General features: G+C 46.6%; 1 protein-coding gene across 5 annotated transcripts in view; it reads left to right on the top strand.

Annotated features, from left to right (window-relative positions):
- Window positions 1–24,470, top strand: part of PIP4K2A (phosphatidylinositol-5-phosphate 4-kinase type 2 alpha) — a 185,687-nt gene that overhangs the window by 126,979 nt on the left and 34,238 nt on the right. For 4 of the 5 annotated variants that reach the window (XM_042945088.1, XM_042945091.1, XM_042945090.1 and 1 more), the window contains exons 4-5: window positions 7,002–7,154; window positions 21,104–21,250. In XM_042945088.1, coding sequence (XP_042801022.1) covers window positions 7,002–7,154; window positions 21,104–21,250 — 300 coding nt within the window. The remainder of the gene's footprint in view (window positions 1–7,001; window positions 7,155–21,103; window positions 21,251–24,470) is intronic. The other variant, XM_042945092.1, reaches the window with a different exon arrangement.

Genomic DNA, 24,470 nt, shown 5'->3' with positions numbered 1-24,470 from the left:
TGTGAGTGGGCAAGGGGGAGAGAGAGGGAGGCACAGAATCCTAAGCAGGCTCCAGGCTCCCGAGCTGTCAGCACAGAGTCCGACGCGGGGCTCAAACTCATGAACCGTGAGATCTTGACCTGGGCTGAAGTCAGACGCCTAACCGACTGAGCCACCCAGGCACCTCTATAAATCCTTCATTCTTAACTTCCTAACCTGCAGAATCATCTGTCAATATCAGTCTGCACCTCTAAGTAGCTTCCAAGGTGAAATTTACTATTTATAATAATAGCTACTGTTTACCGAGTACTACTGTATTCCAGGCACTATTATAAAAAGTCTACATTATCTAATTTAACCCCCAGGCAAACTTTTGACTGGTATTATCATTATCCTCATCATTATTACCTTTCTACAGATGTGGACACTGAGGCACAAAGAGCTTAAATAACTTGTCCAAATTCGTAGTCTTGATTTCTAAAGTTCCCGTGTCCAATTGCATGTTATACCGTCTCCTAGTTTCCTCATCAGCACTGTTTGGAACTTGACACATCAGGCCTCTGCTTATGTTAATGTGAACCTGAGGAAATATGAAGGAACTAGATAGACGTATGAATAAAGTAAACACAGAGAGATGGTCTCGACGTTCAGAATCTTCTGATGAGTGTGTACTTAGTAGGTTGGTGATAATGCGTTCTCTTCCGATGGCTTCTAGACTTGGGAATATGTAATGGGATGGACATTTCACACACTCAGTGCCCTGGATTGCCTTCATATTGTGACCGCGTTGTGACTTTGACCCCAGATGTCCCCAGGTCACTTTGTTTTGCGTGTTCACACTTTTGAACTGAGAGGTTCAGAATCCCAGATTTTGAATTTTTTAAGCACACCTTATTTCAGAATATATAACTCTCTACGCTTTGTCCTTGACAGGGAATCTGTTCTCTGATGAGAGTAGAGCTCCACACTCTAGGCAGCTTTCTCATACACATGGACCGGTAGGTCAGGGTGAACATTCCTGACAGTAAATTTTTTATTTTGGAAATAGGAATTACCTTGAAGGTCTCTGAACCAGCCCTATAAATGGTGCTTTGTAGGCCTTTGGTTAGATCAGACTTTCATCTCAGACTTGGTCTTTAAATCAGGTGGTCCAGATGAGAAAGAATTTTTTTTTTTTTTAGTTTATGTACTTATTTTGAGAGAGAGAGAGAGACGGCATGAGTGAGGAAGGGGCAGAGAGAGAGAATCCCAAGCAGGCTCTGCGCTGTCGGCACAGAGCCCGAAATCGTCAGATCATGACGTGAGCTGAAACCAAGAGTCGGACGCTTAACCGACTGAGCCACTCAGGTGCCCTTAGAAAGATTTTTTTTTTTTAAATGGTGCCATCAGCTAGACCTTCTTTCTTCCGTGCAGATCTTGTCCTAGCTTGCAGATTTTGCCTTAACTTCTTTTTCTGTTTCTTTCTTTCCTCACCAGTTGAGCATTGTAGAGAATGAGCCAGAGTTTAGCACTCCCGGAGGAAAGGATTACTTCTTTCAGCCTTGGCATTCTTTGCCAAGAAAACCCTTATTGCTTTAAGCAGGGAAAGACAGAGGATGGGGCAGTCTGTAAAGATAGGAGCCAGTCCCCAAAAGAGAATGAGAACCCCCAGCAATTCCCAGAACGTGTGGACTAATTAAAACAGGCACAATGAACTACGCCACCTGGTCAGAAATGTGAAGAAATCTCAGGATTGGTGCTGTCACCCCAGTGCACGGACGGGACCGGCAGAAATACTGAGTGCTTAGGCATCTCCCAGCGCCCTCTGTGCCATCGGATTGTCTGACTCCAAGCCCGGGACTCAGCCACACATGCTTTCCCCGTCCCGAAACCTGTTCCACAAACATCCATCACTTTCCCCTCTTGCCTGGAGAGAAGACGGCTCCTACTCCTCCCCCTCCTCCCCCAAGTCGAGGAACGAACAGCCCTAGGATGAGTCAGGATACATAAATACACATGTCAATAAAAGTGCGAAGTGAGGACTCCGGGCTGCATTCGCGTCGAAGCTGTTACCGAGAGGATTTACCTTTACTTGGCGAAACTGCAAACCTGAAGACACTTTTGGTTTTGGGCCAGTTCGCCCATGCTCTTAAGTTGTGATTAGAAGGCATTTGTCACCACGGCAGAATCTGTGTCAACAGTCGCATTGTTGATGAGCCCCAGACTCTCCAGCCCGGGAGGGATGGTGGCCGACTGCCCCTGCAGGGTCCCCCCCACGTACCTCATCCCACCGAGGTGTTAACGCACTGAGGCAGGCAAGTCATTTCCACTCTGGGCTTCTGTTTTCTTGCCTGTAATGGGATGGTTTGGAATAATCTCCAAGGTTGTTTCCAGCTGTCGTGCCTCTGGGTTAAGAGAGTTACTTACACACAGAGGGCCCCTCTGGGGGCTCCTGAAGGCCATCCCAAGCTCTGCTTCTCTCGGGCCTTCCTCCTCTTGACCTCGCAAACTCACCAAGCGTCCTGTGTGATGCTACAGTCCGTTTTTCCTTTGGGACAGAGCAGAGCGCACCGAAGAATTTCAATATTCGGCTTCGCTAGGTAGCAGACTGTACTGAGGCCGCTCAGCGAGTCCTGTCCGCCCGCAGCCCTGACCTCCCCTCAGCCCCTTTTCTCGGCCTTGCTGAAATTGTCCTGAGCCCATCTGCAATCAGCGAAGCGTTAGTTTCATGCTCCCCTGAGAACGATTGCCACCCCCTGTCGAATCATGGCCCAGATGTCCTAAACCATCATCATGCCCCTGCTGAGTGGGCGTACTTTTCTGACTGGACTTCTGTTGGGAAACATACGGACTCACCCTCCGAGGTGAATCTCCGGTTCCTGGAGCGGCACGTCGTGCCTTCGAGTAAAGACGTTCTTAGAGTTATGAAAGGTCTGAGGTAGACATCTCATTCAGCTCCCCCTCTCCCCTGCTTTATTCTCCATGATTTCACAAACACAGAAACTGAGGCTCAGAGAGGCTAAATGACATCCAAGGGTTGAGGAGTGACAGAACGTGTACTGGGTTCCCTACCATTACACAGTACTGCCTTTACACACACACACACACACACACACACACACACACTCTCTCTCTCTCTCTCTCTCTCTCTCTCTCTCTCCTACCTTGTTTCAAAGACCACAGAAAGTCGATGATGATGATGTTAAGTAATGTCAAAAGTCTTTTCAAAAATTGCCCTTTCTGGCTTCCTCAGAGGAAGCTTCCGGCAGGAGGCTTAGGCATTATTACTTGACTCCGTTGTACTCCACAGTTTGGTTATCTTCAAGTGGGAAAATGCACCTGACCTTTCCTATCTCAGAGGAATGTTGTGAAAATAAAATACGAACTAATGAGTTGGATTTTCCCAAGTGCTTGAGTCATTCCAAGGATCGTGCATTTTGTATGAATTGTGTTTTCTCTTCTGATTTTCTGCTTGTCTAGGTCTTTCGGTGAACTTGATTCCCTGTCTTTTTACATTCATAGTGATTATAAAAGGTACATTCTTAACTGTGACAAGTATCTGTTCCTAACTTCACTGATTATTTGAAACTGAAGAGCCTTAAAAAAAAAATCCTTACACATAGTGGAAGTAGGCCCTGTAGGTTGGGACCACTCACGTGATTATTGAAAAACTGAGTTGAGGCAGAATTGAATTAAGATTAGAATTTGTAAAGTGTTATGACCAGGATTAGGACGTGGGCAGTATGCTCATACAGAGTCTATAATAAATGCTTGTCAATATATTTGAAACTGACGGGGAAGACAAAGAATTTGCAAGGAGGTAGCATCTGAGCTAAGGAGTTACTGCTCATTGGATGAATCATTTCCAGCCCTTGGGAGATTCAGACGCTGCCTTGTACATATCATAATGAAACATTCCTTTAATGAATGAATACAGTGGATGCAATCAATTCTTCATCCTCACCGTAAAGCCTCCCATTTTAATCAAAGCAGAGTTGCACAGAATATAACGGGAAAGGTGTTCATGCAGGTAAGTGTGTAATGACTTTATGCACTAAGAACACACAAAACACGTCATAGCCACCGTTCGGTGGACCCTTGATTGTCCCACGGGCGACAGACCTGCTGTGAGCAGCCCCATCTGCTTCAGATGCCCCACCCCACACCTGCTGGGTCAGAACCTGCATTTTAACAGGATCCCAGGTGATTTGGTTGCTCCTTAAAGTTTGAGAAGCACTTAGTGTGCAGCTTTCAATTGTATTGTCTTCCCAGTGGTCTCTGTAACACCTAGGAAAGCGATCTGTAAGTATGCTGCCTTAATTCTGTCCTTTGCAGAACACAGGTGCCCTTTACTATATACCCCACCCCCTTCCTGAAAGGAGTTATTTGGAATAATTTTCTGCAGGTTAACGTGTGGGAGGAAAATGTGAGACCATTAGCCAGTAGCAATGACTGCTTTTTTTTTTTTTTTTTGCTAGCATTTAAAACCCCTAAAGGGGGAATTCACTCTGATTTTCTTCCTTTTTATTCTACTAAGGAGAATTTTTTTTTTTTTTGAGGGGAGAAAGAAAAACGTGATTGAGAATTAAACTCTTTATCAATATGGCCATTTTCATCCTGAAAATTATTTCCATCCTTCTCGGTCTAATGAATTTCAGTGGTCTTAAGGATGACCTAACACTGCCAAATCCTGCTATGTAAAGTCATTGCAAGTTGCATCGATTTCCCCCCACCCTGCCTCCAGTTTCTAATAGGCTGAGGAAAGCAAATTCAGTTAATCGGCAGCATTGGCTTTGCACTTGACAGGTGTGGCCGCCACATCGCAAGCGAGACGCACAGGACAGCACGGTGCGCTGCCGTGGCATCAGCGCCCAGCCTGGGAGACCCTCCCTCGGCCCGAGGCGGACCTTCAGGAGGTCTTACTCTGCCCCCGCAATTTAGTTCTGCTTCATATGGCCAAACCTTGCTGGATTTCATCTAGAAAGGAAGGAAAGGATAAGGAGACTTGAATATACCAGACACAGAGGAACTCTCCCCTTGAAAATCCATGATGCAGTGATATCCCCTGCCTCTCTAAAGACGTCTGTCCCTTAACGAGACATTCACTGGGGCTTTGGAGTGCCCACTGGTAGAGAGGAAGTTGGAGGGGGAAAGGGTCTTTGCCTTTGAATCCCTCAGACGCAGCCGAGTGGAGCCAGGGAGGGCAGGAAGGGCAACACTGAGGAGCACAGGTAGCAGGGGTGGGGACCAGACTTCTCAGATGCTACAGGTTATCCTAGCCGGCTGAGTGAGCAGCGTGAGAAGGTGGGGAGGTCAAGAAAACAGGAGATTGGGGTGCCTGGGTGGCTCAGTCAGATCTTTTTGTCTCCTTCTCTCTTTGCCCCTCCCTTGTTGTTGTGCTCACACACACTTTCTCTGTCTCTCTCAAATATAAATTAACATCGGGGCCTGGGTGGCTCAGTCGGTTAAGCGTCTGACTTCAGCTCAGGTCATGATCTCACGGTTTGTGGGTTCGAGCCCCACATCGGACTCTGTGCTGACAGCTCAGAGCCTGGAGCCTGCTTCGGATTCTGTGTCGCCCTCTTTCTCTGCCCCTCCCCTGCTTACACTCTGTCTCTCACACAAATAAATAAAAACATTGAAAAAAATTTTTTTAATAATAAAAAAATATTTAAAAAAATATTTTTTTTAGTGTTTTGTTTATTTTTGAGAGAGAGCGCAAGCAAGAGAGAGAGAGGGAGACACAGAATCCGAAACAGACCCCAGGCTCTGAGCTGTCAGCACAGAGCCCGACGCGGGGCTCGAACCCACGGACCACGAGACCATGACCTGAGCCGAAGTCAGACGCTTAACTGACTGAGCCTACCCAGGTGCCCGTAAACGTTTTTTTTTTAATCTTAAAAATAAAAAAAAAGAAAACAGGAGATTCAAACAGGAGAGTCACAAATGAGAAGAGGGGAGACATTAGGGTGGGCTTATGTAGCTAGAGTGCCATTAGTGTGACCCAGATACTGGAATGAACTGGTGCTCCAAGAGCCCCTCCTCATCCACTCTCCAGGAGCTAAGTTGTTCTCAAAAATGGCTGAAGGCGGGGGTGGAGGGTAGACCAAGTCAGAATCTTAGGAGGAGCTAGTTTAGAATACACCTGCCCCAGCTCCTCCCCAGGCGTGCCGCAGACAACACAGTTTTGAGTAGTTTTCCTAGTTGAGAACCTGGGTTCTGAGCCAGCAGCCCTGGAGATGGGATCCTAGCCCTTCCCTTTACTAGCCATGTGACGTTTGCCCAATGATCACCCCATCTCTTCTCCCGTCTCATCTGTAAACCTGTGATAATATTAATAGTAACCATTTCACGGAGATGTTACCAGAATTAGGAGAAAGAAATGCTTTGCACCTGCTGTTTAGGAGAATACCTGTCCTATAAGGAAACCACCACTCAGGGAATATAAAAAAAAAAAAAAAAAAAAAAAAAAAAAGGTTTTCACGACTGGAACCTAATTTTATTCAGAAGAAAATCCAAGCCCTGTCTCACTCAGAAAAGAACAAGGTGAGGGGCGCCTGGGTGGCTCAGTCGGTTGAGCGTCCGACTTCGGCTCAGGTCACGATCTCGCGGTTCGTGGGTTCGAGCTCCGTGCCGGCCTCTGTGCTTGGATCCTGCTTCGGATTCTGTGTCTCCCTCTCTCTCTGCCCCTCCCCCGCTCACACTCTCTCCGTCTCTTTCTCAAACATAAATAAACATTTTAAAAAGTTTTTTTTAAAAAAAGAAAAGAACAAGGTGAACACAATAACTTTGATTGTAATTCTAGGATTCGCCTACTTTAAGGACATTAGAAGCACAGTACGGATCCAAGCTGTCTGCGTTACATTTGAAAGACTGCCAGCTTGAGTTACTATGAATATATAATGTCACCCTACTTACACCGATTTCTTCCAAACGTAACCGTGTTTGAAGACTTGTGATGACAACACGTGATCTGCCAATGAGAAAGCCATGCCTCTAACCAGTCTCTTTCCTCTTCCCTCCAACCTTATCCCAACGGGAAGAATTCCTTGACGAGGAGCGCACCCCTTCCCAACGACTCCCAGGCACGCAGCGGGGCTCGATTCCACACTTCCTATGACAAGAGATACATCATCAAGACCATCACAAGTGAAGATGTGGCCGAAATGCACAACATCCTGAAGAAATACCACCAGGTAATTTTTCTTTATCTGAAACTCTTGAGAAAGTGAACTGAAAGTCGCGATGAATTGGGACCAAGACCAAAGATCTAGATAGGAAATGAGGAGAACACATTTGGCATAAAAGTCTCCTCTAGCTGGGTTTCTTAACATTACTGTGGCCAGATGACTGATAACATTTAGGAATTCTTATACTAGGAAGATCATTAGTTATGTATAAAACATTCTTCATGTGAAACTCTTCTCCATAATAGTTTTGATGATGACCGTTCTGATTTTAAAATCACTCGGTTTAAGATTTGGCAACATTTCAGAAGTGTTTCACCCAGGCCGGAAGTTAGGTGTTGACCTCTCGGGGACTTATTCACTTACATGTCCAAATCCTGTCCTGTTTTCTCTGTCTCTTCCTGTCCTGGTCCCAGAAAGGTCCACCCCACCCTGAGAAAATTGTTTGGTTTGAGAAAGTGGGTGTTTGTGTTTCCTGCCTCTTTTTCACCCCTCATGTTATCCCTTTATAATCCCCTGGGGATAAAATGAAGGTACCCTTGGGAGCAGCAGTCTGTCCTTCTGTCTCCCTCCCTCCCTCCCTCTCTCAATCTCAATAAATTCCAATGTAAGTCTGCCTGGTAGAACAACTATTCTCAGGGTCCAGCCAGAGATACAAAGGGCTTTTCCACTTACTGTGGAATAAGAGCATGCAGTCCAGTATCAGACAATCCTGGGTTCAAATCCCAGCCCTGTCGCCTACTAACCACATGACTTCTGGACTTCAGAGCCTCATTTTCTTCCTTTATTTATACAGTGGAGATAATAACGGCCCCTAACTCTGGAGTCCTGAGGGTTGAACGGGAGAATGTACATCAGGTACTTTTAGCACCCCGTCTGCCGTACCTTAGGAGCTCAATATATGGTGGTGGGAACCACTCTCATGAAGTCACACAACAGTGGCGTGAATGTAACCATTGCTTACAACATCATAGCGGTCCTCCTCAGAACTCGTGTTTGAACCACACGCTAAAACACGTACATGCGCGCACGCACACACACACACACACACACACACACACACACACACACACGCTTTTAGAGTCCCGCTTTGTTTTTTTTACCTGAATACCTCCAGGTAACGATTGGCTGCACAGAAGATAGTCAGACAAAGTGCTGAGGGCCCTGCCTGTGCTAACCAAAGGATTCTGAACCATTATTATGTACCCGCCGCCTCTTAAGGTGACTGTGTTGATGGCAGTGCTCCTTTGGACTTGTGAGCTCCCGAGAGGTCTGTTTAAAAGTCATTTTCCGGGACGCCTGGGTGGCTCAGTCGCTGAAGCGTCCGACTTCAGCTCAGGTCATGATCTCGTCGTTCGTGAGTTCGAGCCCCGCGTCGGGTCCTGTGCTGACAGCTCAGAGCCTGGAGCCTGCTTCAGGTTCTTTGTCTCCATCTCACTCTGCCCCTCCCCCGCTCATGCTTGCTCGCTCGCTCTCTCTCTCAAAAATAAACATTAAAAAAATTTTTTAAATACATAAATAAATAAAAAATAAAAGTCAGCTTCCTTACTTTATGGTCACGCACGATGTTCTGACCATCGTGGATCATTTCTTCGCAGTTGCCGTTTCCTCCCATCTTTGCAAATGTGATCGACTGCATTCTGCTCGCAGTGAAATCTGTCAACATCTTTGAGCTATATTCTGTTTCAGGAAACGGGGGACTGCGCCTGATTTGTTTTCTAAAAACATTAGTCAGCCTGTAAATTCATTTCCTATCTACAAAATCTTTTATAACATCTGTTCCTTTTGAAACTTGTTCTAGAGCATTTATGCTATTGCCTAATATGAAGGACGCTTTAAAATGCCGGCATAGTACAGGCGAGGGGGGGAAACACTAAGGCACTGGCTTCTGAATGGACTGGATTGTAAGATGCAGCTTTTTACCTGTTCACCTTTTAAGCCGTCTACTATTTCGTGTTCCCCCTCTGGAACTTAATGTCATACTTAGACATTCTTTTTATTCTTTCTCTAAATTGCCTCAGAACATTCAAAGCAAAGTGATACCTCAGGTGACTGATGAAAACATACTCTTCTGATACGTGACTCTGATACTGTTCTAGTAAAAGGTGACACACAATTCAGGCATCAACTTCTTGATGACAACGTTGAGTTGAGAATTTTTTTGACTTTACAGAAATCACTGTTTGAAACGTTTTCTCCCGGGTAGTCCCTGTACCCTAACATGCAGATCTGACATAGTGTTAGTGTTACATAAAATACATCAGGGATCAAAACAAATCGATTGACGTGCTCCCAGGGCTTTCAGAGCGCTCAAGATTTCCTTCCGTTCCGCTGCTAGAAAATTGTTATTTTCTCGGTATGTTCTTCATCCAGAAAAGTCTCAATTAGCCAACATCTGGATTTTTCTTTCCTCTTAGAAATAGTATTTTTAAATATAAAGCATCTTGATCATTGAGAATCACCATTGTTAATACAATTAATGTAAAGGACGTGACGTTGAAAGGCAGGAGACATAGATCCTAGCTTGTTATGAAATGGCTACTTAGGCGATCTCTGAACCTCAGTGTCCCCACCTGAGTTCCATTCATTCATTCATTCATTCATTTGTTCACGGTCTTACTCTTGACCTAATTCCAGAAAGGATATAAGGTGGCCTTCAAGGAAGTTTGAAATACAAGATAGAATCAGTGGGAAGAAAGGGAACGTAGAAGAGGGAAGGAGGGCGAAGGCACAAAACGGAGCATGGGATGAGCCGAAAGTGTCATGCCATGGTGACCAGGGTGCTTGGTAGCACGAGGTCCGGTAGACCGCAGTTTCTTAGCATCCAAAGCGGAAAGAGAAACCTGAGTGAGTCAGTTACACGGCTGCTGTGCCTGAAGGTACAGATGAATCGGTTGTTCAGGAGGAACACAACTGTTCTTGGTATTAAGATCAGACAGCGCTGTCGTGAGGAGCACCCCACAGAGGGGGCATGTGGCACAATAAACGTCATCCTTGCAAACAGCCGTGCAGCACAGAATTTCCTAGGACTTTAAAAGAAAATCATCATCGTAGGCTGCTGAAACCAGACGATAATTACACTCGATCGACACGATCGTGCCAGGGAGGGGGCAGTTTGCACGGGTTCCCCGGCCCTCTGCCGGCCTGGCTTCCTCCAGACCGAACTTGAACCTTCTTCGCCCTGCTCCTCCCACAGGCCACCTTCCAATGAGCTGTGGGTAACTTTCCATGGTGCTGAGCTCAGCCCTGCTCGTGCCCCTGGGTAGCTGTTCCGGGCGATCAGACACAGGCCGCGTCATCTGCAATCCAGGAGTTGTGGTTCTCTGCTCTGTTCGGTGACGCTCAGAGGCGTTTGAGATGCACGTCGGGCCTTTCCTCCCGCTTTGAGTAGGCCTACACTAACTCTGGGATTTATGTGGAGTCATAAATTTCTGTCTCTTGCTTGAGCGGCAACTGTCAATTCTTCCATTTCGTGTTGCTTTTCGCCGCTTTTACCTTCTAATGTGCTGTGCTTCTGAACCACCTGGGCTAGTAGACAAGCAATGAGACTCGTTCACATTACCTGTCGACGGACGGGACCGGCCATCCGAGAGGGTGTCTCCTGTGGAATAAACGGATGGATTTGCCGATAGCTGTGGTCATGGCGTGGCCCTTTGACTTCTCTTTTCCCTTCTCTTTTCCTTCGTTGTTTTCTGTTTTGATGAAATCTCCCCAGAGCTGCAGCTATGGTCCGGAAGGCCAGAGACCAGGCCAGTGTCTGGAGAAGTGGAACATCACTAGATGTTTAAATAAATTTTTCCTGGGATTAAGCTTCTGACGAGCCTACCTCCCCGGCCATGCGGTGTGGGAGAGGGTTCGAGCCTCGGACCGCGGAGCTGTGTGCTCACTTTTGCCTGTGACCAGCGCCGCGACCTGGGGCAAGTTACCTAAGCTCTCCATGCCGCTTCTCTGCCTATAAAATTTGGATCACAGAACCTCCTTCATCAAGCACCAACCTCCTTAGGTTTTGTGCTAATTAGGCGAATTGATTTTTACAACCTGCTCAGGTTGGTGTATGGTCCGTGCTAAACAAATGACTAAGATAAATACTGTTCTACTCCCTCCCGGTGTTGAAACCCGTGAACTCTTTCGATCCACTGGGGGGCCTGGTTTCTGATACCGTGTGGTCCCGTTGCAGAATTAGGAGGATTCAAACCACAAGGAGTTCCGAATTTTTCCCAAGTCCTGGCATCTTGCTTTTAGTCTTGACATGCGGCCGAAATCCTACCCTAATTTCTACTCAGCGTCGTCTCTCAGACCAGTGGGAAATTTCTATTTAGCAAAGGAAACACTTACAAGTCTCTTTTACTTTATTTGGTTTTGTCTTTGTTTTATTTGGGAAAATAACCTAATGTTTTGGTGTCAACGCCATCTTCAGATTTTGTCAGGCTAGAGTAAACTTGGGTCTTGTAAGTGACGATTATCAGCTGACTGTCCCGACCGTGTCAGAGAGCATTCCAAAAGGGGAAAAAAAAATGGTCAAGAGCCTACTTGAATGTCTTACTTCCTCTTTAAGTGAGTGATTCTTTTTTTTCCCACCGGCTTGAATTCACTGGGAGTTTTGGTCTTCTGTCCTTCAGCGTTAACTGAAATTCAGAGTCAGTGTCAGTAAAATTTTAGAAGTTTCAGGAGAGGAAACAAGTTAGTATAAATGATCCAGAAATGCCTAAGAATATCTTCTAAGTTTTTGCAATTCAGCGTTTAAAAGCGCTTCTTTTTTTATTTCAAATGACTGAAATGATCAACTGAAAGAATTGGTAAAGTAACCCCCCCAAATCCCTTTTTATCCTTGTCACTTGGGAAACAGTCAGTAACTTGAGCTGAATCTGGATGTTATGCGAGTACTTGACATCTCAGCGGAGGATTTAGACTGAATGACTTTTTTTGGACCCTCTCTGAAGCATATCTTCTTACCTTCCCACGAAGGACAGTGGTGTCGGCGTTATCATTCGAAGAGTGAGCCACGGGTAGAGGAAAACCCAGAAAACAGGCACCATAAAAGCCAGCCGTTAAAACAACCAGTGTTGGCACAGGAGAAACAGTTACAGACCACATCATTGCTTCTCAGACTTTGATTCTAGACGCAGCACTCGAGCCTCCCACACAAACGCAGATTCTGACCCCGTGGGTCTGGGGTGGCCTGAGATGCTGCGTCTCTAACGCGCTCCCAGGTGATGCTGACGAAGCTTCTTAGGCGGCAGGGCAGTATCTCCTTTCTAGAACTGGGGAAACACTCCCGAGTCTGCCCTTGGGTTTTTGGTTCCCTGTCTGGAGAAGAGGTCTGTTAAAACTTGAAAAGGACACTTAAAGCTTTAAGTCCAGGAGGTACCGGGGAGCTCTGAGCTCCCAGCAGGGCCTCTGCCCTCAGAAGCGGCAGACGCATTTCTTGGTCTTAGAAACAGCCAGAAACATCAGGAAAGGCCTTTGCCATCTCTGGGGTCCCGAGGGAGTCCCCCCACCCCAGCTCCACTTTGCAGGTGGGGAGTTGCTGCTTGCTAATGAGTGGGGTGCTCAGAGCCCTTGCCTCCCGGCTCCCGGCTCCCAGCTCCTGGCATCCTACACATTGGGCCTCGGGTTTCCAGGGAGTTGCCCAACCCACTCACGGCACCTGCCTCCTGCAGCAGATCTTCTCCAGTTTCTGGAAATTCTGCCGACCTTTTCTCTTTATACATCGTCTTTTCTCCTCTTGCCTCTCTAACAGCTAGAATGTTCTCATTCTGGTCTCCACGGCTCATCACTTCTCTTTGCCATTTTCCACCTGCAAACATCTCTGCTCGTGAGATTCCGGGGAAATTCCTCAGCTGTACCCGTTCCAGCTATACTGTCCTGTTCCCCCGTCTCACCTATCCAATGCTTTTTGTTTCTATAATTCTGTTTTCCTTCCAGAAGTTCCATTTTTAAATATCTGCCAGTTCATTCCTGATAGTTGCTTGTAATATGCCCATGTCTGAAATGGCATTCTTTATTTTTAGTTTTTTTAGCTTTTAAAAAATTTATTTCTTTTTTAAGTAGCCTTCACACCCAGCATGAAGCCCAGTGCGGGTCTTGAGCTCACGACCCTGAGATCAAGACCTGAGCTGAGATCAAGAGTCAGACGTGTAACCAACCGAGCCGCCCAAGCGGCCCCATCTTCTGTCTTTTAAATGTTTTCTGCAGAGCTGTTCGAATTCTGTTTCTGATAGTCCCAACCTTTGTAATTTCTGGGAACCTGAATTCGTTGTTTCTCTCTGCCCCTCCCCCGCTCGTGCTCGCTCGCGCTCTCTCTCTCTCAAAAATAAATAAACATTAAAAATTTTTAAAAATAAATAAGCCAAGATAAAAGCCTCAGAGCAACCTTCCCAAGCAGAAGCCCACACAGTCTGGGGTCAAGATGTAGACTAGGGGTCATACCTAGGTAAGGTAGGGGAGGGGGGAGGGGCAGGATTGGGCAGACGGGGAGTCAGACCGCCATGCAGGCCGGTGAAGCTGTGGCCGACTGGTGCGGTGCTCTTGAGCCCTCCCCCCGAGAGGCTCCTGCGTCGGGCCAGAGTGACAGGGAGGCAGGCGCAGAAGGAGCCTGCCGACAAGGCCGCGGACTGCGCTCCACAGCTGGGTGGGAAGGCCTTCCCCAGGGCGGCCACACTTGCCTTCTCGTCTGTGGTGGTCCTGGTGAGCTCCTTGCTTAGTCTCCAGAGGGTCCCCGAGCTTTACTTTAGGCAAGGTGCTGTCCAGAGAGCTTTCTCTGTGCCGAAGAAGGTGAACGGGGAGCACAGCATGTTTCTGTCAGGATCTACACCTCGTAGCGCCCTGCCTTTCCTGCTACACAACTTCTCTGGCCCCAGTTCCTCCTCCTGGCCTGGCTCCCAGGTACCCCTGCTGAAACATTTGACCTCCCAGTCCTAGGCACGGGCCTCTGGGGGCCCAGCTCCTGGCTGTTTGGAGGGCAGGAGGATGGTTCTGGAACCTGCCTTCTTTGACCAGCTCAGCCTTCCGTCGGGTGTGGTTCTGGAGGGGCCTTAAGGTCTCAGATCTCCTTAGGATGAGGCTGGAATGGCCATTCTGCATTTTCATTGTAGCCAGGAAAAAATGCCCTAAGCACTTATTTGAGTTTATTTAGAGAGAGACAGACATAGCATGAATGGCAGGGGGTGGGGGAGGGAGAGAGAGGACCCTGAGCAGGCTCCACGCTGCCAGCGCGGAGCCCGACGTGGAGCTCAGACTCACAAACGGTGAGATCATGACCTGAGCCGAAGTCAGACCCTCGACCGACTGAGCCCCCGAGGCGCCCCTCTTTCTTTCTTTTCTTTCTTTCTTGTTGGCGCAGCGATCTATAAACATAGCCAGAGGCACAATAAGGATTACAGGTAATTTACCCTTTCAGAAACATTAAATGAAACGAGACTTTACGTTGAAGTATTAATTTGATGCTATATTAAATTGTCACTCCAAGCCCCTAGAACAGTGAGTGAAACATGATAATAACAGCAATTTCCAAAGCCAAGAGCCCAGGTTCGCACTTGCATGCAGAGCTATAAATATCGATCTGTCGCGGGACATCACTTAGAACCTTCTCGGCTGAAACCTTCAGTCGGCTGTGGGTCTTTTCATGGCGTTTCATTTTGCACAAGAGGAACAACAAATTGGGGATTCCTAACACTTGCTATTCTTGTTGAGTGCCTAAGAGCAAAGGAGACGGAGACCTTGTGGTTGTTTGGCTTTATAGGATTTAAGATTTCTGATTTCACCGTGTTAATTTATCATTGTGTTACAGTTCTAGCAAACCCGTAGCTATAGAGGAAAAAGTTCTAAGGAAGAATGATGAAGAGATAAAATTTAGTTTTACTGGTTACCCCATGGAATCCTTTATGAATTTTTGTTAATGTTTGTTTAGTTTTGAGAGAGAGAGACACAACACACACAGTGCGAGTTGGGGAGGGGCAGAGAGAGAGGGAGACAGAATCCGAACCAGGCTCCAGGCTCTGAGCTGTCAGCACAGAGCCCGACACAGGGCTCAGACCCACAAACTGGGAGATCACCACCTGAGCCGAAGTTGGACACTTTGCCGACTGAGCTACCCAGGCGCCCCTCCAACAAGTACATTTTTTTTTTTTTAAATGTTTATTTATTTTGAGGGAGAGAAAGTGCAGGTTGGGGAGGGGCAGAGAGAGAGGGAGAGAGGGAACCCAAGCAGGCTCCCGACTGTCAGTGTGGAGCCCGATGCGGGGCTGGAACTCATGAACTACGGGATCAGGACCTGAGCCGAAGTCAAGAGTCTGACGCTTAACCAACTGAGACACTCAGATGCTCCCCAACAAGCACGTTTTTTGCAAAGAAGACATAAAAAAGTAAAAACTGGTAGTGTTGAAAACACAGTTGCAGACAAAAACATTGCCAGCAAATGTAAGTTTCTGAGAGTCCTCTTGAAAAAAAACGGAAGCCACTCTGATAAATAACAGGTAACAGGAGGTATCCAGCCATGAAAATACAAGCGTGAAAAATACTTAATAAAAACAACATTTTAAAATGCAAACGTAGGTAATGCAGGAAGTGTAACACTGAGAATATAGACGCTGAGCCCAAGAATAACTGTCATTGTCTTAGCTCCATATAGAAAGCATAGTAAGAATTGATGGCAATCGAGTTCACTTGTTTAAACTTGGAGAGGATGTGTTCAGTGCCTATTCAGATGAAAACTCAGGGTCACTGCGGGGTTGCACGCATTTGAAAGCCACCAGTGCGGGCGCCAGAGCGAGCTTCTCCGACGCGAGAGAAGAGCTAGGCTGCAGGTGACCCAGAGCAGCCGCCGTCATGCCCCAGATAGGAATGTCTCCGAAAAATGCCATATTTGAGAGACCCTGGAGGGATGGTGTACGTTCGGCCCTCGCTCTCGGGGAAGAATCCCCTCTGCCGGCTGATGCGCGCTCCTGCTTTCTGAGCCACACGTGGATGATTAGCATGGCCGGAAGTTTGGTTCGTTGGTGGCCCCATCTCCCTCGGGACCTTGAGTAGCAGAGGACACAGGTTGCAGACCCTTCCGACTTCTAGAAAGGAGTCCACCTGGCTACGGCAGGTACCGCAGTTTCTGAGTCTGTAGATCGAGGTTGCAACAGAGCAGGTAGGGAACACCCGTGTGCCCGGGGACGGCCCCCCTTGTAGTCACAAGCCAGACGGTGGCTGAACGTGAAAGAAATACTTATATTTTTCTTAAGGAGTCATCCTCAGAATTAAGTTGTTATTTCTCCATTCTTGTCATCTGGAAATTAAGCCTGTGGGAGGGAGGGAGTAAAGGTTTCCTTAGATTATCTTGTGATTGAGTCAACAGTGTTAAAAAGAAATTAATACCTAGCAGATGCCGGGGGTGTTTTTAACTATTTAAAAAAAAGAGAATTGCTTATTAAAGAAACGCACAATACTATAGTGCCCCCAGTGCACGCCTTTCTTATCATTTTTGAAGCATTTTTGTCCACGTTGTGGTGTAAATTCGTCAATGGTGTTTAAGTTCTTGAAGGGAAAGGGCTCAGGCGTCTGATCCTAAAAGCAACATGAGAGAGAAATACAATTTGTTAGTGTTGATTTTTATATTTACAAAAATACCGCCTAACTTTATAAACAAATACATACACACATACATATGCAAAACTATTCATTTTTAGAAAGCCTTTGTTCTGTGAAGATTCATTGAAATTGGGAGTCCCCGTCACGTATTTAAAATAAAATCCAGAGGCGCCTGGGTGGCTCAGTCAGGTAAGCTTCTGACTTCAGCTCAGAATATGATCATGCAGTTCGAGAGTTCAAGCCCCCATCAGGTTCCCATCAGGTTCCCTGCGGTCAGCACAGAGCCCGCTATGGATCCTCTGTCCCCCGCCCCCCTCTCTGCCCCTCCCCCATTTGTTCTCCCTCCCTATCCCTCTCCCCCTCTCTCTCTCTCTCTCTCTTTCTCAAAAATATAATAAACATTTAAAATTTTTAAATAAATAAAATCCATTTCTCAGCCCTTCACATTCTTCACAAAGACCCTGTGCCCTCAGTACTGTTGTCACCCCTCTTCTCTAAATGCAGAGGCACAGAGAGGTTGAGTGATTCCCCGGAGGGTATACAGCTAGTGAATGTGGAACCGGACGGGACGCGCGGAGTCGTGCAAAGGGCCCAGCTACAGCTCCGGCCGAGAATTGACAGTCTCCCGGATGTGGGATTACCCCGGTAGTTCGTGTGCGTGGTTTGCACACGCGACCACTGGTGTTGCCCTTGGTGTGCAGCATTTCCTGGGTCAGCTGGTGAAAACCCGAGCGGATGAACGTTCAGGCCCCTTCGTGCTGGCTCCCGCGCGCAGCGACCCGCCTGCCAGAGCGGCGGTCCCCCGGCCCCCGCGTTCACGGAGCCGGCCGGACGTCCCTCTCCCGTAAGGAAACCGTGTAATCTCTCCCCAGAAATGCAGCTAGTGGGTAGAGTTTCTCTTCTGCCAAGTTTTGACCCATAAGTGCTTCCTAAACCTTTGTCACCGACTGTTGCCCTGTCGATCCTGGAACCTAATACGAGAGGCTTGAATGTGGGATGCGGTTCTGTGTCTATTCCAGGTGTGTGTCAGAGAGCCTCAGATGAACGTGCCTTTGAGCGCAAGTGCGTGTAGAAGCTGGGAGATGCAGATCAAACTGATCTGATTTTTGTATGCAGTAATTTATGTAATCGTAAAGGTGGAGGAGTTGTAGGATGTCATCTGCATGGGGGGGGGGGGGGACCTTGATGATTTCCTGTACAGTATTCAGAGTTTCTTTATCATGTTCATAACCTGAATAATAGTATCCACTCTGTTCCATGGTGCTCTGTGGGTTTACACGGATTTTTTTTTAATATTTAAAAAAAATTTTTTTAATGTTTATTTGTTTTTAAGAGAGAGAGACAGTGTGAGCAGGAAAGGGGCAGAGAGAGAGGGAGACACAGAATCCGAAGCAGGCTCCAGGCTGTCAGCACAGAGCCCGATGCGGGGCTCGAACTCACGAGCTGTGAGATCATGACCCAAACCGAAGTTGGACGCTTAACCAACTAAGCCACCCAGGCGCCCCCCAAAGATATTTTTTTAATGTTTATTTATTTCTGAGAGTGACAGAGTATGAACAGGGGAAGGGCAAGAGAGAGGGAGACACAGAATCCAAAGCAGCCTCCAGGCTCTGAGCTGACAGCACAGAGCCCCCCACGCGGGGCTCGAACTCACGAACCGCGAGACCATGACCTGAGCCGAAGTCGGACGCTTAACCGACTGAGCCACCCAGGTGCCCCGTTACACAGAGATTTTGATTAAAAAGACTTCATTTACTGGCAAGACTTGTAAAAGATGGGCCAGGACGAGAATAAGCCGAGCACAAAGAGGGGTTGAGCAGCCAGACTGAAACTGGTGTGCACCCCCCACCCCCAGGGCTGGGGACATGCCCCCCGGGGCCTCCAAAAGAGCGACGCAGAGCCTGCCTCAGAGTAGACGCCAGTCCAATGCCTGCCAGTGAGTTTGGCGGACAAAGCCGACAGGTGCAACGGTGACATCTCTTATGAGAGTTTTAAATGAGAAGAATTGTTACTATTACCACTGTCGCCTGCAGGAGGGGGAAGAATGTAGGGCAGCACAAGGCATCGTGTGACGTGTGTCGAAATACTTTCATCTCTAATCTTGACAGTGACCCTCCTTCATGGTAGGAATTACGGTGCTCGTTTCCCAGAAAGTGAAACTAAAATGAAAAGTGATTTAACAGCTTGCCCAAGATCCCACAGCTGCTAAACAGAGACACCAGGAGGCACGTACATTCTTTCCAGCTCCCTCACCCATGGTCTTTCTACCACGTTCACACAAGGTAGACTCCCGTAGTGTCCAGGTTTTTAAGGCTCCACCCAAGGTCTTTCTTCAGAGGGGGGGACAGCAGCCCTTTTTATTTCTTTCAATCAGAGGTAAGAGGTTTTGTTTTCAACCAATGGCTCTTTACCCCCTGTTTTGTATCCGCAAAACTCAAGTTAATTTGCTGGGGTTTTTTAAATGTTTATTTTTGAGAGAGAGAGAGAGAGGCAGAGAGACAGAGTGCAAGCGGGGGGAGGGGCAGAGAGAGAGGGCGACACAGCATCCGAAGGAGGCTCCAGGCTCTGAGCTGTCAGCACAGAGCCCGACGTGGGGCTCGAACTCATGAACTGTGAGATCACGACTTGAGCCGAAGTCAGACGCTTAACCGACTGAGCCACCCGGGCGCCCCAGTTTACTATTTTTTGAAAGGAGACAAATAGAAAAAGTTCCACTGATCTGACTTCAAATTAGGAACAAATTGAAGTGACATTCTACTCAGAAAAATGTATCAAATTAAAATGTGTGGCTCGGTTAGGGTCAGTATGATAAAAAAACAAACAAACAAAGGCAAGAGCATCTTTAAAACCTGCCACAACTCTGGGTGGCACAAGTCAAACTCATTTTCTGATGCTGTCCATCTTTAATGATAAAAATAAAGGTCTTTTTTTTTTTTTTTCTTAAGATGGTTAAATATTATCGGAGTTGATTATTGACAGTGCTTACCACTAAAATGTTTGAAAGGGCATTTTGTTGTTATACAGTGCCCATTGTAAAATGAAAAAATTCAAACGATATAATTTTTTTTTTTTTTAAAAAAGGGAAGAAAGCAAAATTACCCAAAATTCCACCATTAATACGTGGTGACCATTCTTCCAGGCTCCTCCCTGTAAATACGCACAACGTGCGTGATCTTAACAATTTTTACAATTTTGGAATCTTACTATTCGTGCTGTTCACGTCCTAGAGATTTCACATACATGTCAAGGACCTAAAAGAGCTTTTTTTGCAATATTCTTTCTCCCTTCATTTTAAAGGGAGGAAAAACCTAACTTTCCTTTGAAAAGTGCAGTGGGGGACGCCTGGGTGGCTCAGTCGGTTGGGCGGCCGACTTCGGCTCAGATCATGATCTCGTGGTCCGTGGGTTCGAGCCCCGCATCAGGCTCTGTGCTGGCAGCTCAGAGCCTGGAGCCTGTTTCAGATTCTGTGTCTCCCTCTCTCTGACCCTCCCCCGTTCATGCTCTGTCTCTCTCTGTCTCAAAAATAAATTAAAAAAAAAAAAAAAAAAAGTGCAGTGGGACCCATTTTATAAAGATCTGCTTTCAAGGAGAAGTGTCTCCATCTTGTGGCCCTTTAGAGGACAGTCACCAATACTTCTCGACTCCTGTTGTGTTTTTGCAACTTTAATCAGAAATGGCGTCAAAGCTGGCACTTGGCCAGTGGCCTTGATGAACTCCCAACAACAGGCCAGAGAATCTCCATCTGACCTGGCTATAGAGCAGGATCAAGCTCTCTGGCGTGGCACCTTCCCTTCATGCACTGCTCTGGCGGGCCGCCTAGCCCGAGACATCAGAGTGGTGGGTAAGAAACAAAAACTAAGACTAGAGCCAGCTGTCCCAGCTTCCCACACTGAGCTCTCTCCACAGCTTCCTCTTTAATCACAGCTTCAACGCTGTACTTTAATAACACCGTTAAAAGAGCTGATCTTGGTGGCCAAGTGACTCTCCCTCAACCTCATGAAATCATCACCTGGGCTTCTGGGGAGGAAGGCAGAGGCCTTAGGGAGGGTGTGATTTCTCTCTAGAGGCATTAGCAAATAGGCCAGTCACTTGCCCTCTGGTCTAACACTGTTATGTCCAAGATTTGACTGTACAAATTGGTTTGGAATGTTAGGAAAAAATACCTCTTTGGAGATAAAAGTTGAATTCTCTTATCTGTGTAAATGTGGTGAACACGGATCCTGTGTCAGGCGGTATAAACGTGGTCATTTTCTGTAACTAGGACCTTAACGGTTGGAGGGTTTCACTTTGTCCGCCCACCGTAGGCTGAAGAGTTACGGTTCACATCTGAATGAGCACCTTTTGAGCGCATACTTTGTTTCTGTCTCTCTCTCTCTCCTATGCAGTATATAGTAGAATGTCATGGGATCACCCTTCTTCCTCAGTTCTTGGGCATGTACCGGCTTAATGTGGATGGAGTGGAAATATACGTGATTGTTACAAGAAATGTGTTCAGCCACCGTTTATCTGTATATAGGAAATACGACTTAAAGGTAAGACTGTGAATTTTTATTAAGTAATTGACCAAATGTTGTAATTGATCCCGCCACATGCTTATTTGCTGCTCGGAGCTTAACGCCACCAGGCAGTTAGCCTAACAGTGCTGTCCTTCGAGTTAAACAAGAATCACTTGTGGGCTTTCCCAGGAGACCGTTGCACGTTGGGAAGTAGCACATCTGATTTTTTTCAACAACTTATTTGTTGGACACCAGCGAGGTGCCAGGCACGGCTTTGGCGCTGGGAACGGTGTGATGGACAGAACAGACCAATGCTGTCCGTACTCAAAGGAGCTGATATCGTGGTGGGTAAAGATGGACAGAAAGTAAAAGCAGTGAGTAAATCCCACAGCATGTTAAGAAGGGCTAAGTGCGATGGACAGAGGTAAAGAAGGGGAAGAATGGGGAAGGGATACAGCTTACACAGGGTGTCGGGGAAGGTTTCACTGAGACGACACGGAAGCCGACCCGGGGGAGGAGGGCATGAGCTGAGAGAACGGCATTCCCAGCAGAGGGCGCAGGGCCTGAGGCCGGCTGTTTCAGAGACCTTGAGGGACAGGCACACCACTGGAATTCTGAGTGGAGTGGGGTGAACCGATTCTTGGATCGCTGACCTAGGGGGAGAACGTCCAGGTTAGGAGCTGGCAAGCTGCGACCTGCCTGCGTGGCAAATCTGACTTGGCCACTTTTGTAAATAAAGTTTTGTTGGAACGCTGCCACGGCCAGTGTTTCTGTACCACGGGTGGTTGTTTTTGTATTACAGCAACAGAATTACCTTGTACCACAGCAACTGTTTTGGACCCCAAAACCTAAAACAGTTGCCAGCTGACCCTTTTTAGAAAAAGCTTGCCACCCTTTGGCCTTTACCAGGAGGTCGCGAATTTTTTTTTTTTTTTTTAATCTCAGACTCCTTCGTTCTTAAAAGAGGACCCCTAATACAGCCCCTATGGAACTTCCTCAAAAAATTAAAATAGAATTGCCACATGATCCAGTAATTGCACTGGGTATTTACCCAAAGGATACAAAACACTAATTAGAAAAGATACGTGCACCCTGTGTTTCTTGTAGCGTTATTTACCATAGACAAGATATGGAGGTGAATGGATAAAGATGTGGGGTATACACACACACACACACACACACACACACACACACTGGAATATTACTCAGCCATAAAAAAAAGAATGAAATCTTGCCATTTACGACAGCATGGATGGATTTAGAAGGTATAATGGGAAGCGAAAGAAGTCAGAGAAAGACAAATACCATACGATTTCGCTCATGGAATTTAAGAAACAAACAAAGAGGGACCAAAAAAAAAAAAAAAAAAAAAAGTCTTAACCAAAAAGGGCAAACTAATGGTTACCAGAGGGGAGGTGGGTGAGGGATGGGTGAAAGAGGTAAAAGGGATTAAAAGTACAGTTACCACGATGAGCACTGAGTAATGTATATAGAAGTGTTAGGTCACTGTGTTGTACATCTGAAACTAATATAACATTGTATGCTGGTTATATTGAAATTACAATTTGTAAAAAAGAGGACCCCAAAAAGCTTTTGCTTGTATAGGTTATATCTACTGCTATTTAATGTTAGAAATTAAAATAAAATTTTTCTTTAGGTTTATTTATTTTGAGAGACAGAGAGAGAATCCCGAGCCAGCTCCATACCATCAGCATAAAGCCCAATGCCAGACCCAGACCAGAAATCATGAGATCATGACCTGAGCTGAAATCGAGAGTCTGATGCTTAACAAACTGAGCTCCCCAGGCACCCCTGAAATAAGAGATTTTTAAATGCTTGCTTCATTTAAAATAAAAGACTATTATTACATGTTAGCATGTTTTTATGAAAAATAGCTGGATCTTACAAATCAAAAAATTTAGTGAGACAGATGGCCTTTTTTTTTTTTTTTAACATTTTTTGCAAATCTCCTCAATATCTGACTTAATCTGAGACAATTGGAATGTCATAGCAGGTTGTGCTGTCAGCCTGCTAACGATGTTACTTGATTGAAGTGTATGAAGAACGTCCGACCTTACAAAGATACGTGGTTGGAAAGCGGGAGGGTGGGTGTTTTAAGAACCTTCTCAGAAATTTGCAGAGACTCTTCTTTGATATTACACCAAAACTCAACAAGTAGTAATTTCTTAAAGCTTAGTTACAATGTGGAATCTGAAATCACATCAGTGAGCTTTCTGTACTTATTTCTGCATAATCTACAGGTGCATTTACACATAGCGGTCCGAAGACATCATGCTTTGGTCATTTGGAACAGATGGGTCACTGAGTTTCGTGCTCTTCCAAATATTGACACATTTCATTATACAGAGTCAGGGAGTCATGGGGCACCTGGCTGGCTCAGTTGGTTAAGCTCTGACTCTTGATTTTGGCTCAGGTCATGATCTCACAGTTCTTGGGATCCTGCCCCCCCATTAGGCTCCGAGATGACAGCACAGCTTAAGGTTCTCTCCCTCCCTCCCTCCCTCTCTCTCTCTCTATCTCTCTCTCACTCACTCTCACTCTCACTCTCACTCTCACTGTCCCTTCCCTGCTCATGTGCCACACATGCTCTCACGCTCACTCTCTCTCTTTCCCAAAATAAATAAATAAACTTAAAAGTCACATTAATATCACCACAAGTCTCATCAGTATGGAGAAGCTGTCATACTCACAGTGATGGATAAAAGTTTCTTCAAACTCTTCTTTCCACTCAAAAGCTCAAATTTTACCGTTGGCAGCAAGCCCTGGGAACTGTTTTCTGTGATGTGCCAGCACGCAGCACCCCCCCCCCCCCCCCCCCCCCCCCCCCCGCACATAGCGGAGCCCTGCAGCTTTGTTCTTCTTTGAGCAAATACCTACCAAATGCCCAGATCGGAGTAAAGACATTGCCACTTGATCTTCCAAGCAAAAATGTTGTTGTGATGGAAAAAAGTGGCTAGTTGAGCTCATAACTCAAACCACCACAAAAATGTTCTTTTTTTAACGTTTCTTTATTTTGAGAGAGAGCGCACGTGCACGCGTGAGCAGCAGCGGAAGAACCGAGAGAGGGGAAGAGATAGAATCCCAAGCGGGCTCCGTGTTGTCAGCGCAGAGCCTGACGCGGGGCTCCGTCCCACGACAGTGGGATTGTGACCCGAGCCGAAGTCAAGAGTCAGACGCTTAACCCACTGAGCCCCCCGGGCAGCCCCCGTCACAAAAATGTTCTTAAAACATTTCT

The sequence above is a fragment of the Panthera leo genome, chromosome B4 (assembly GCF_018350215.1).
Source record: "Panthera leo isolate Ple1 chromosome B4, P.leo_Ple1_pat1.1, whole genome shotgun sequence".
Lineage (NCBI taxonomy): Eukaryota > Metazoa > Chordata > Mammalia > Carnivora > Felidae > Panthera > Panthera leo.
This window is presented reverse-complemented; position numbering and strand designations above follow the sequence as displayed.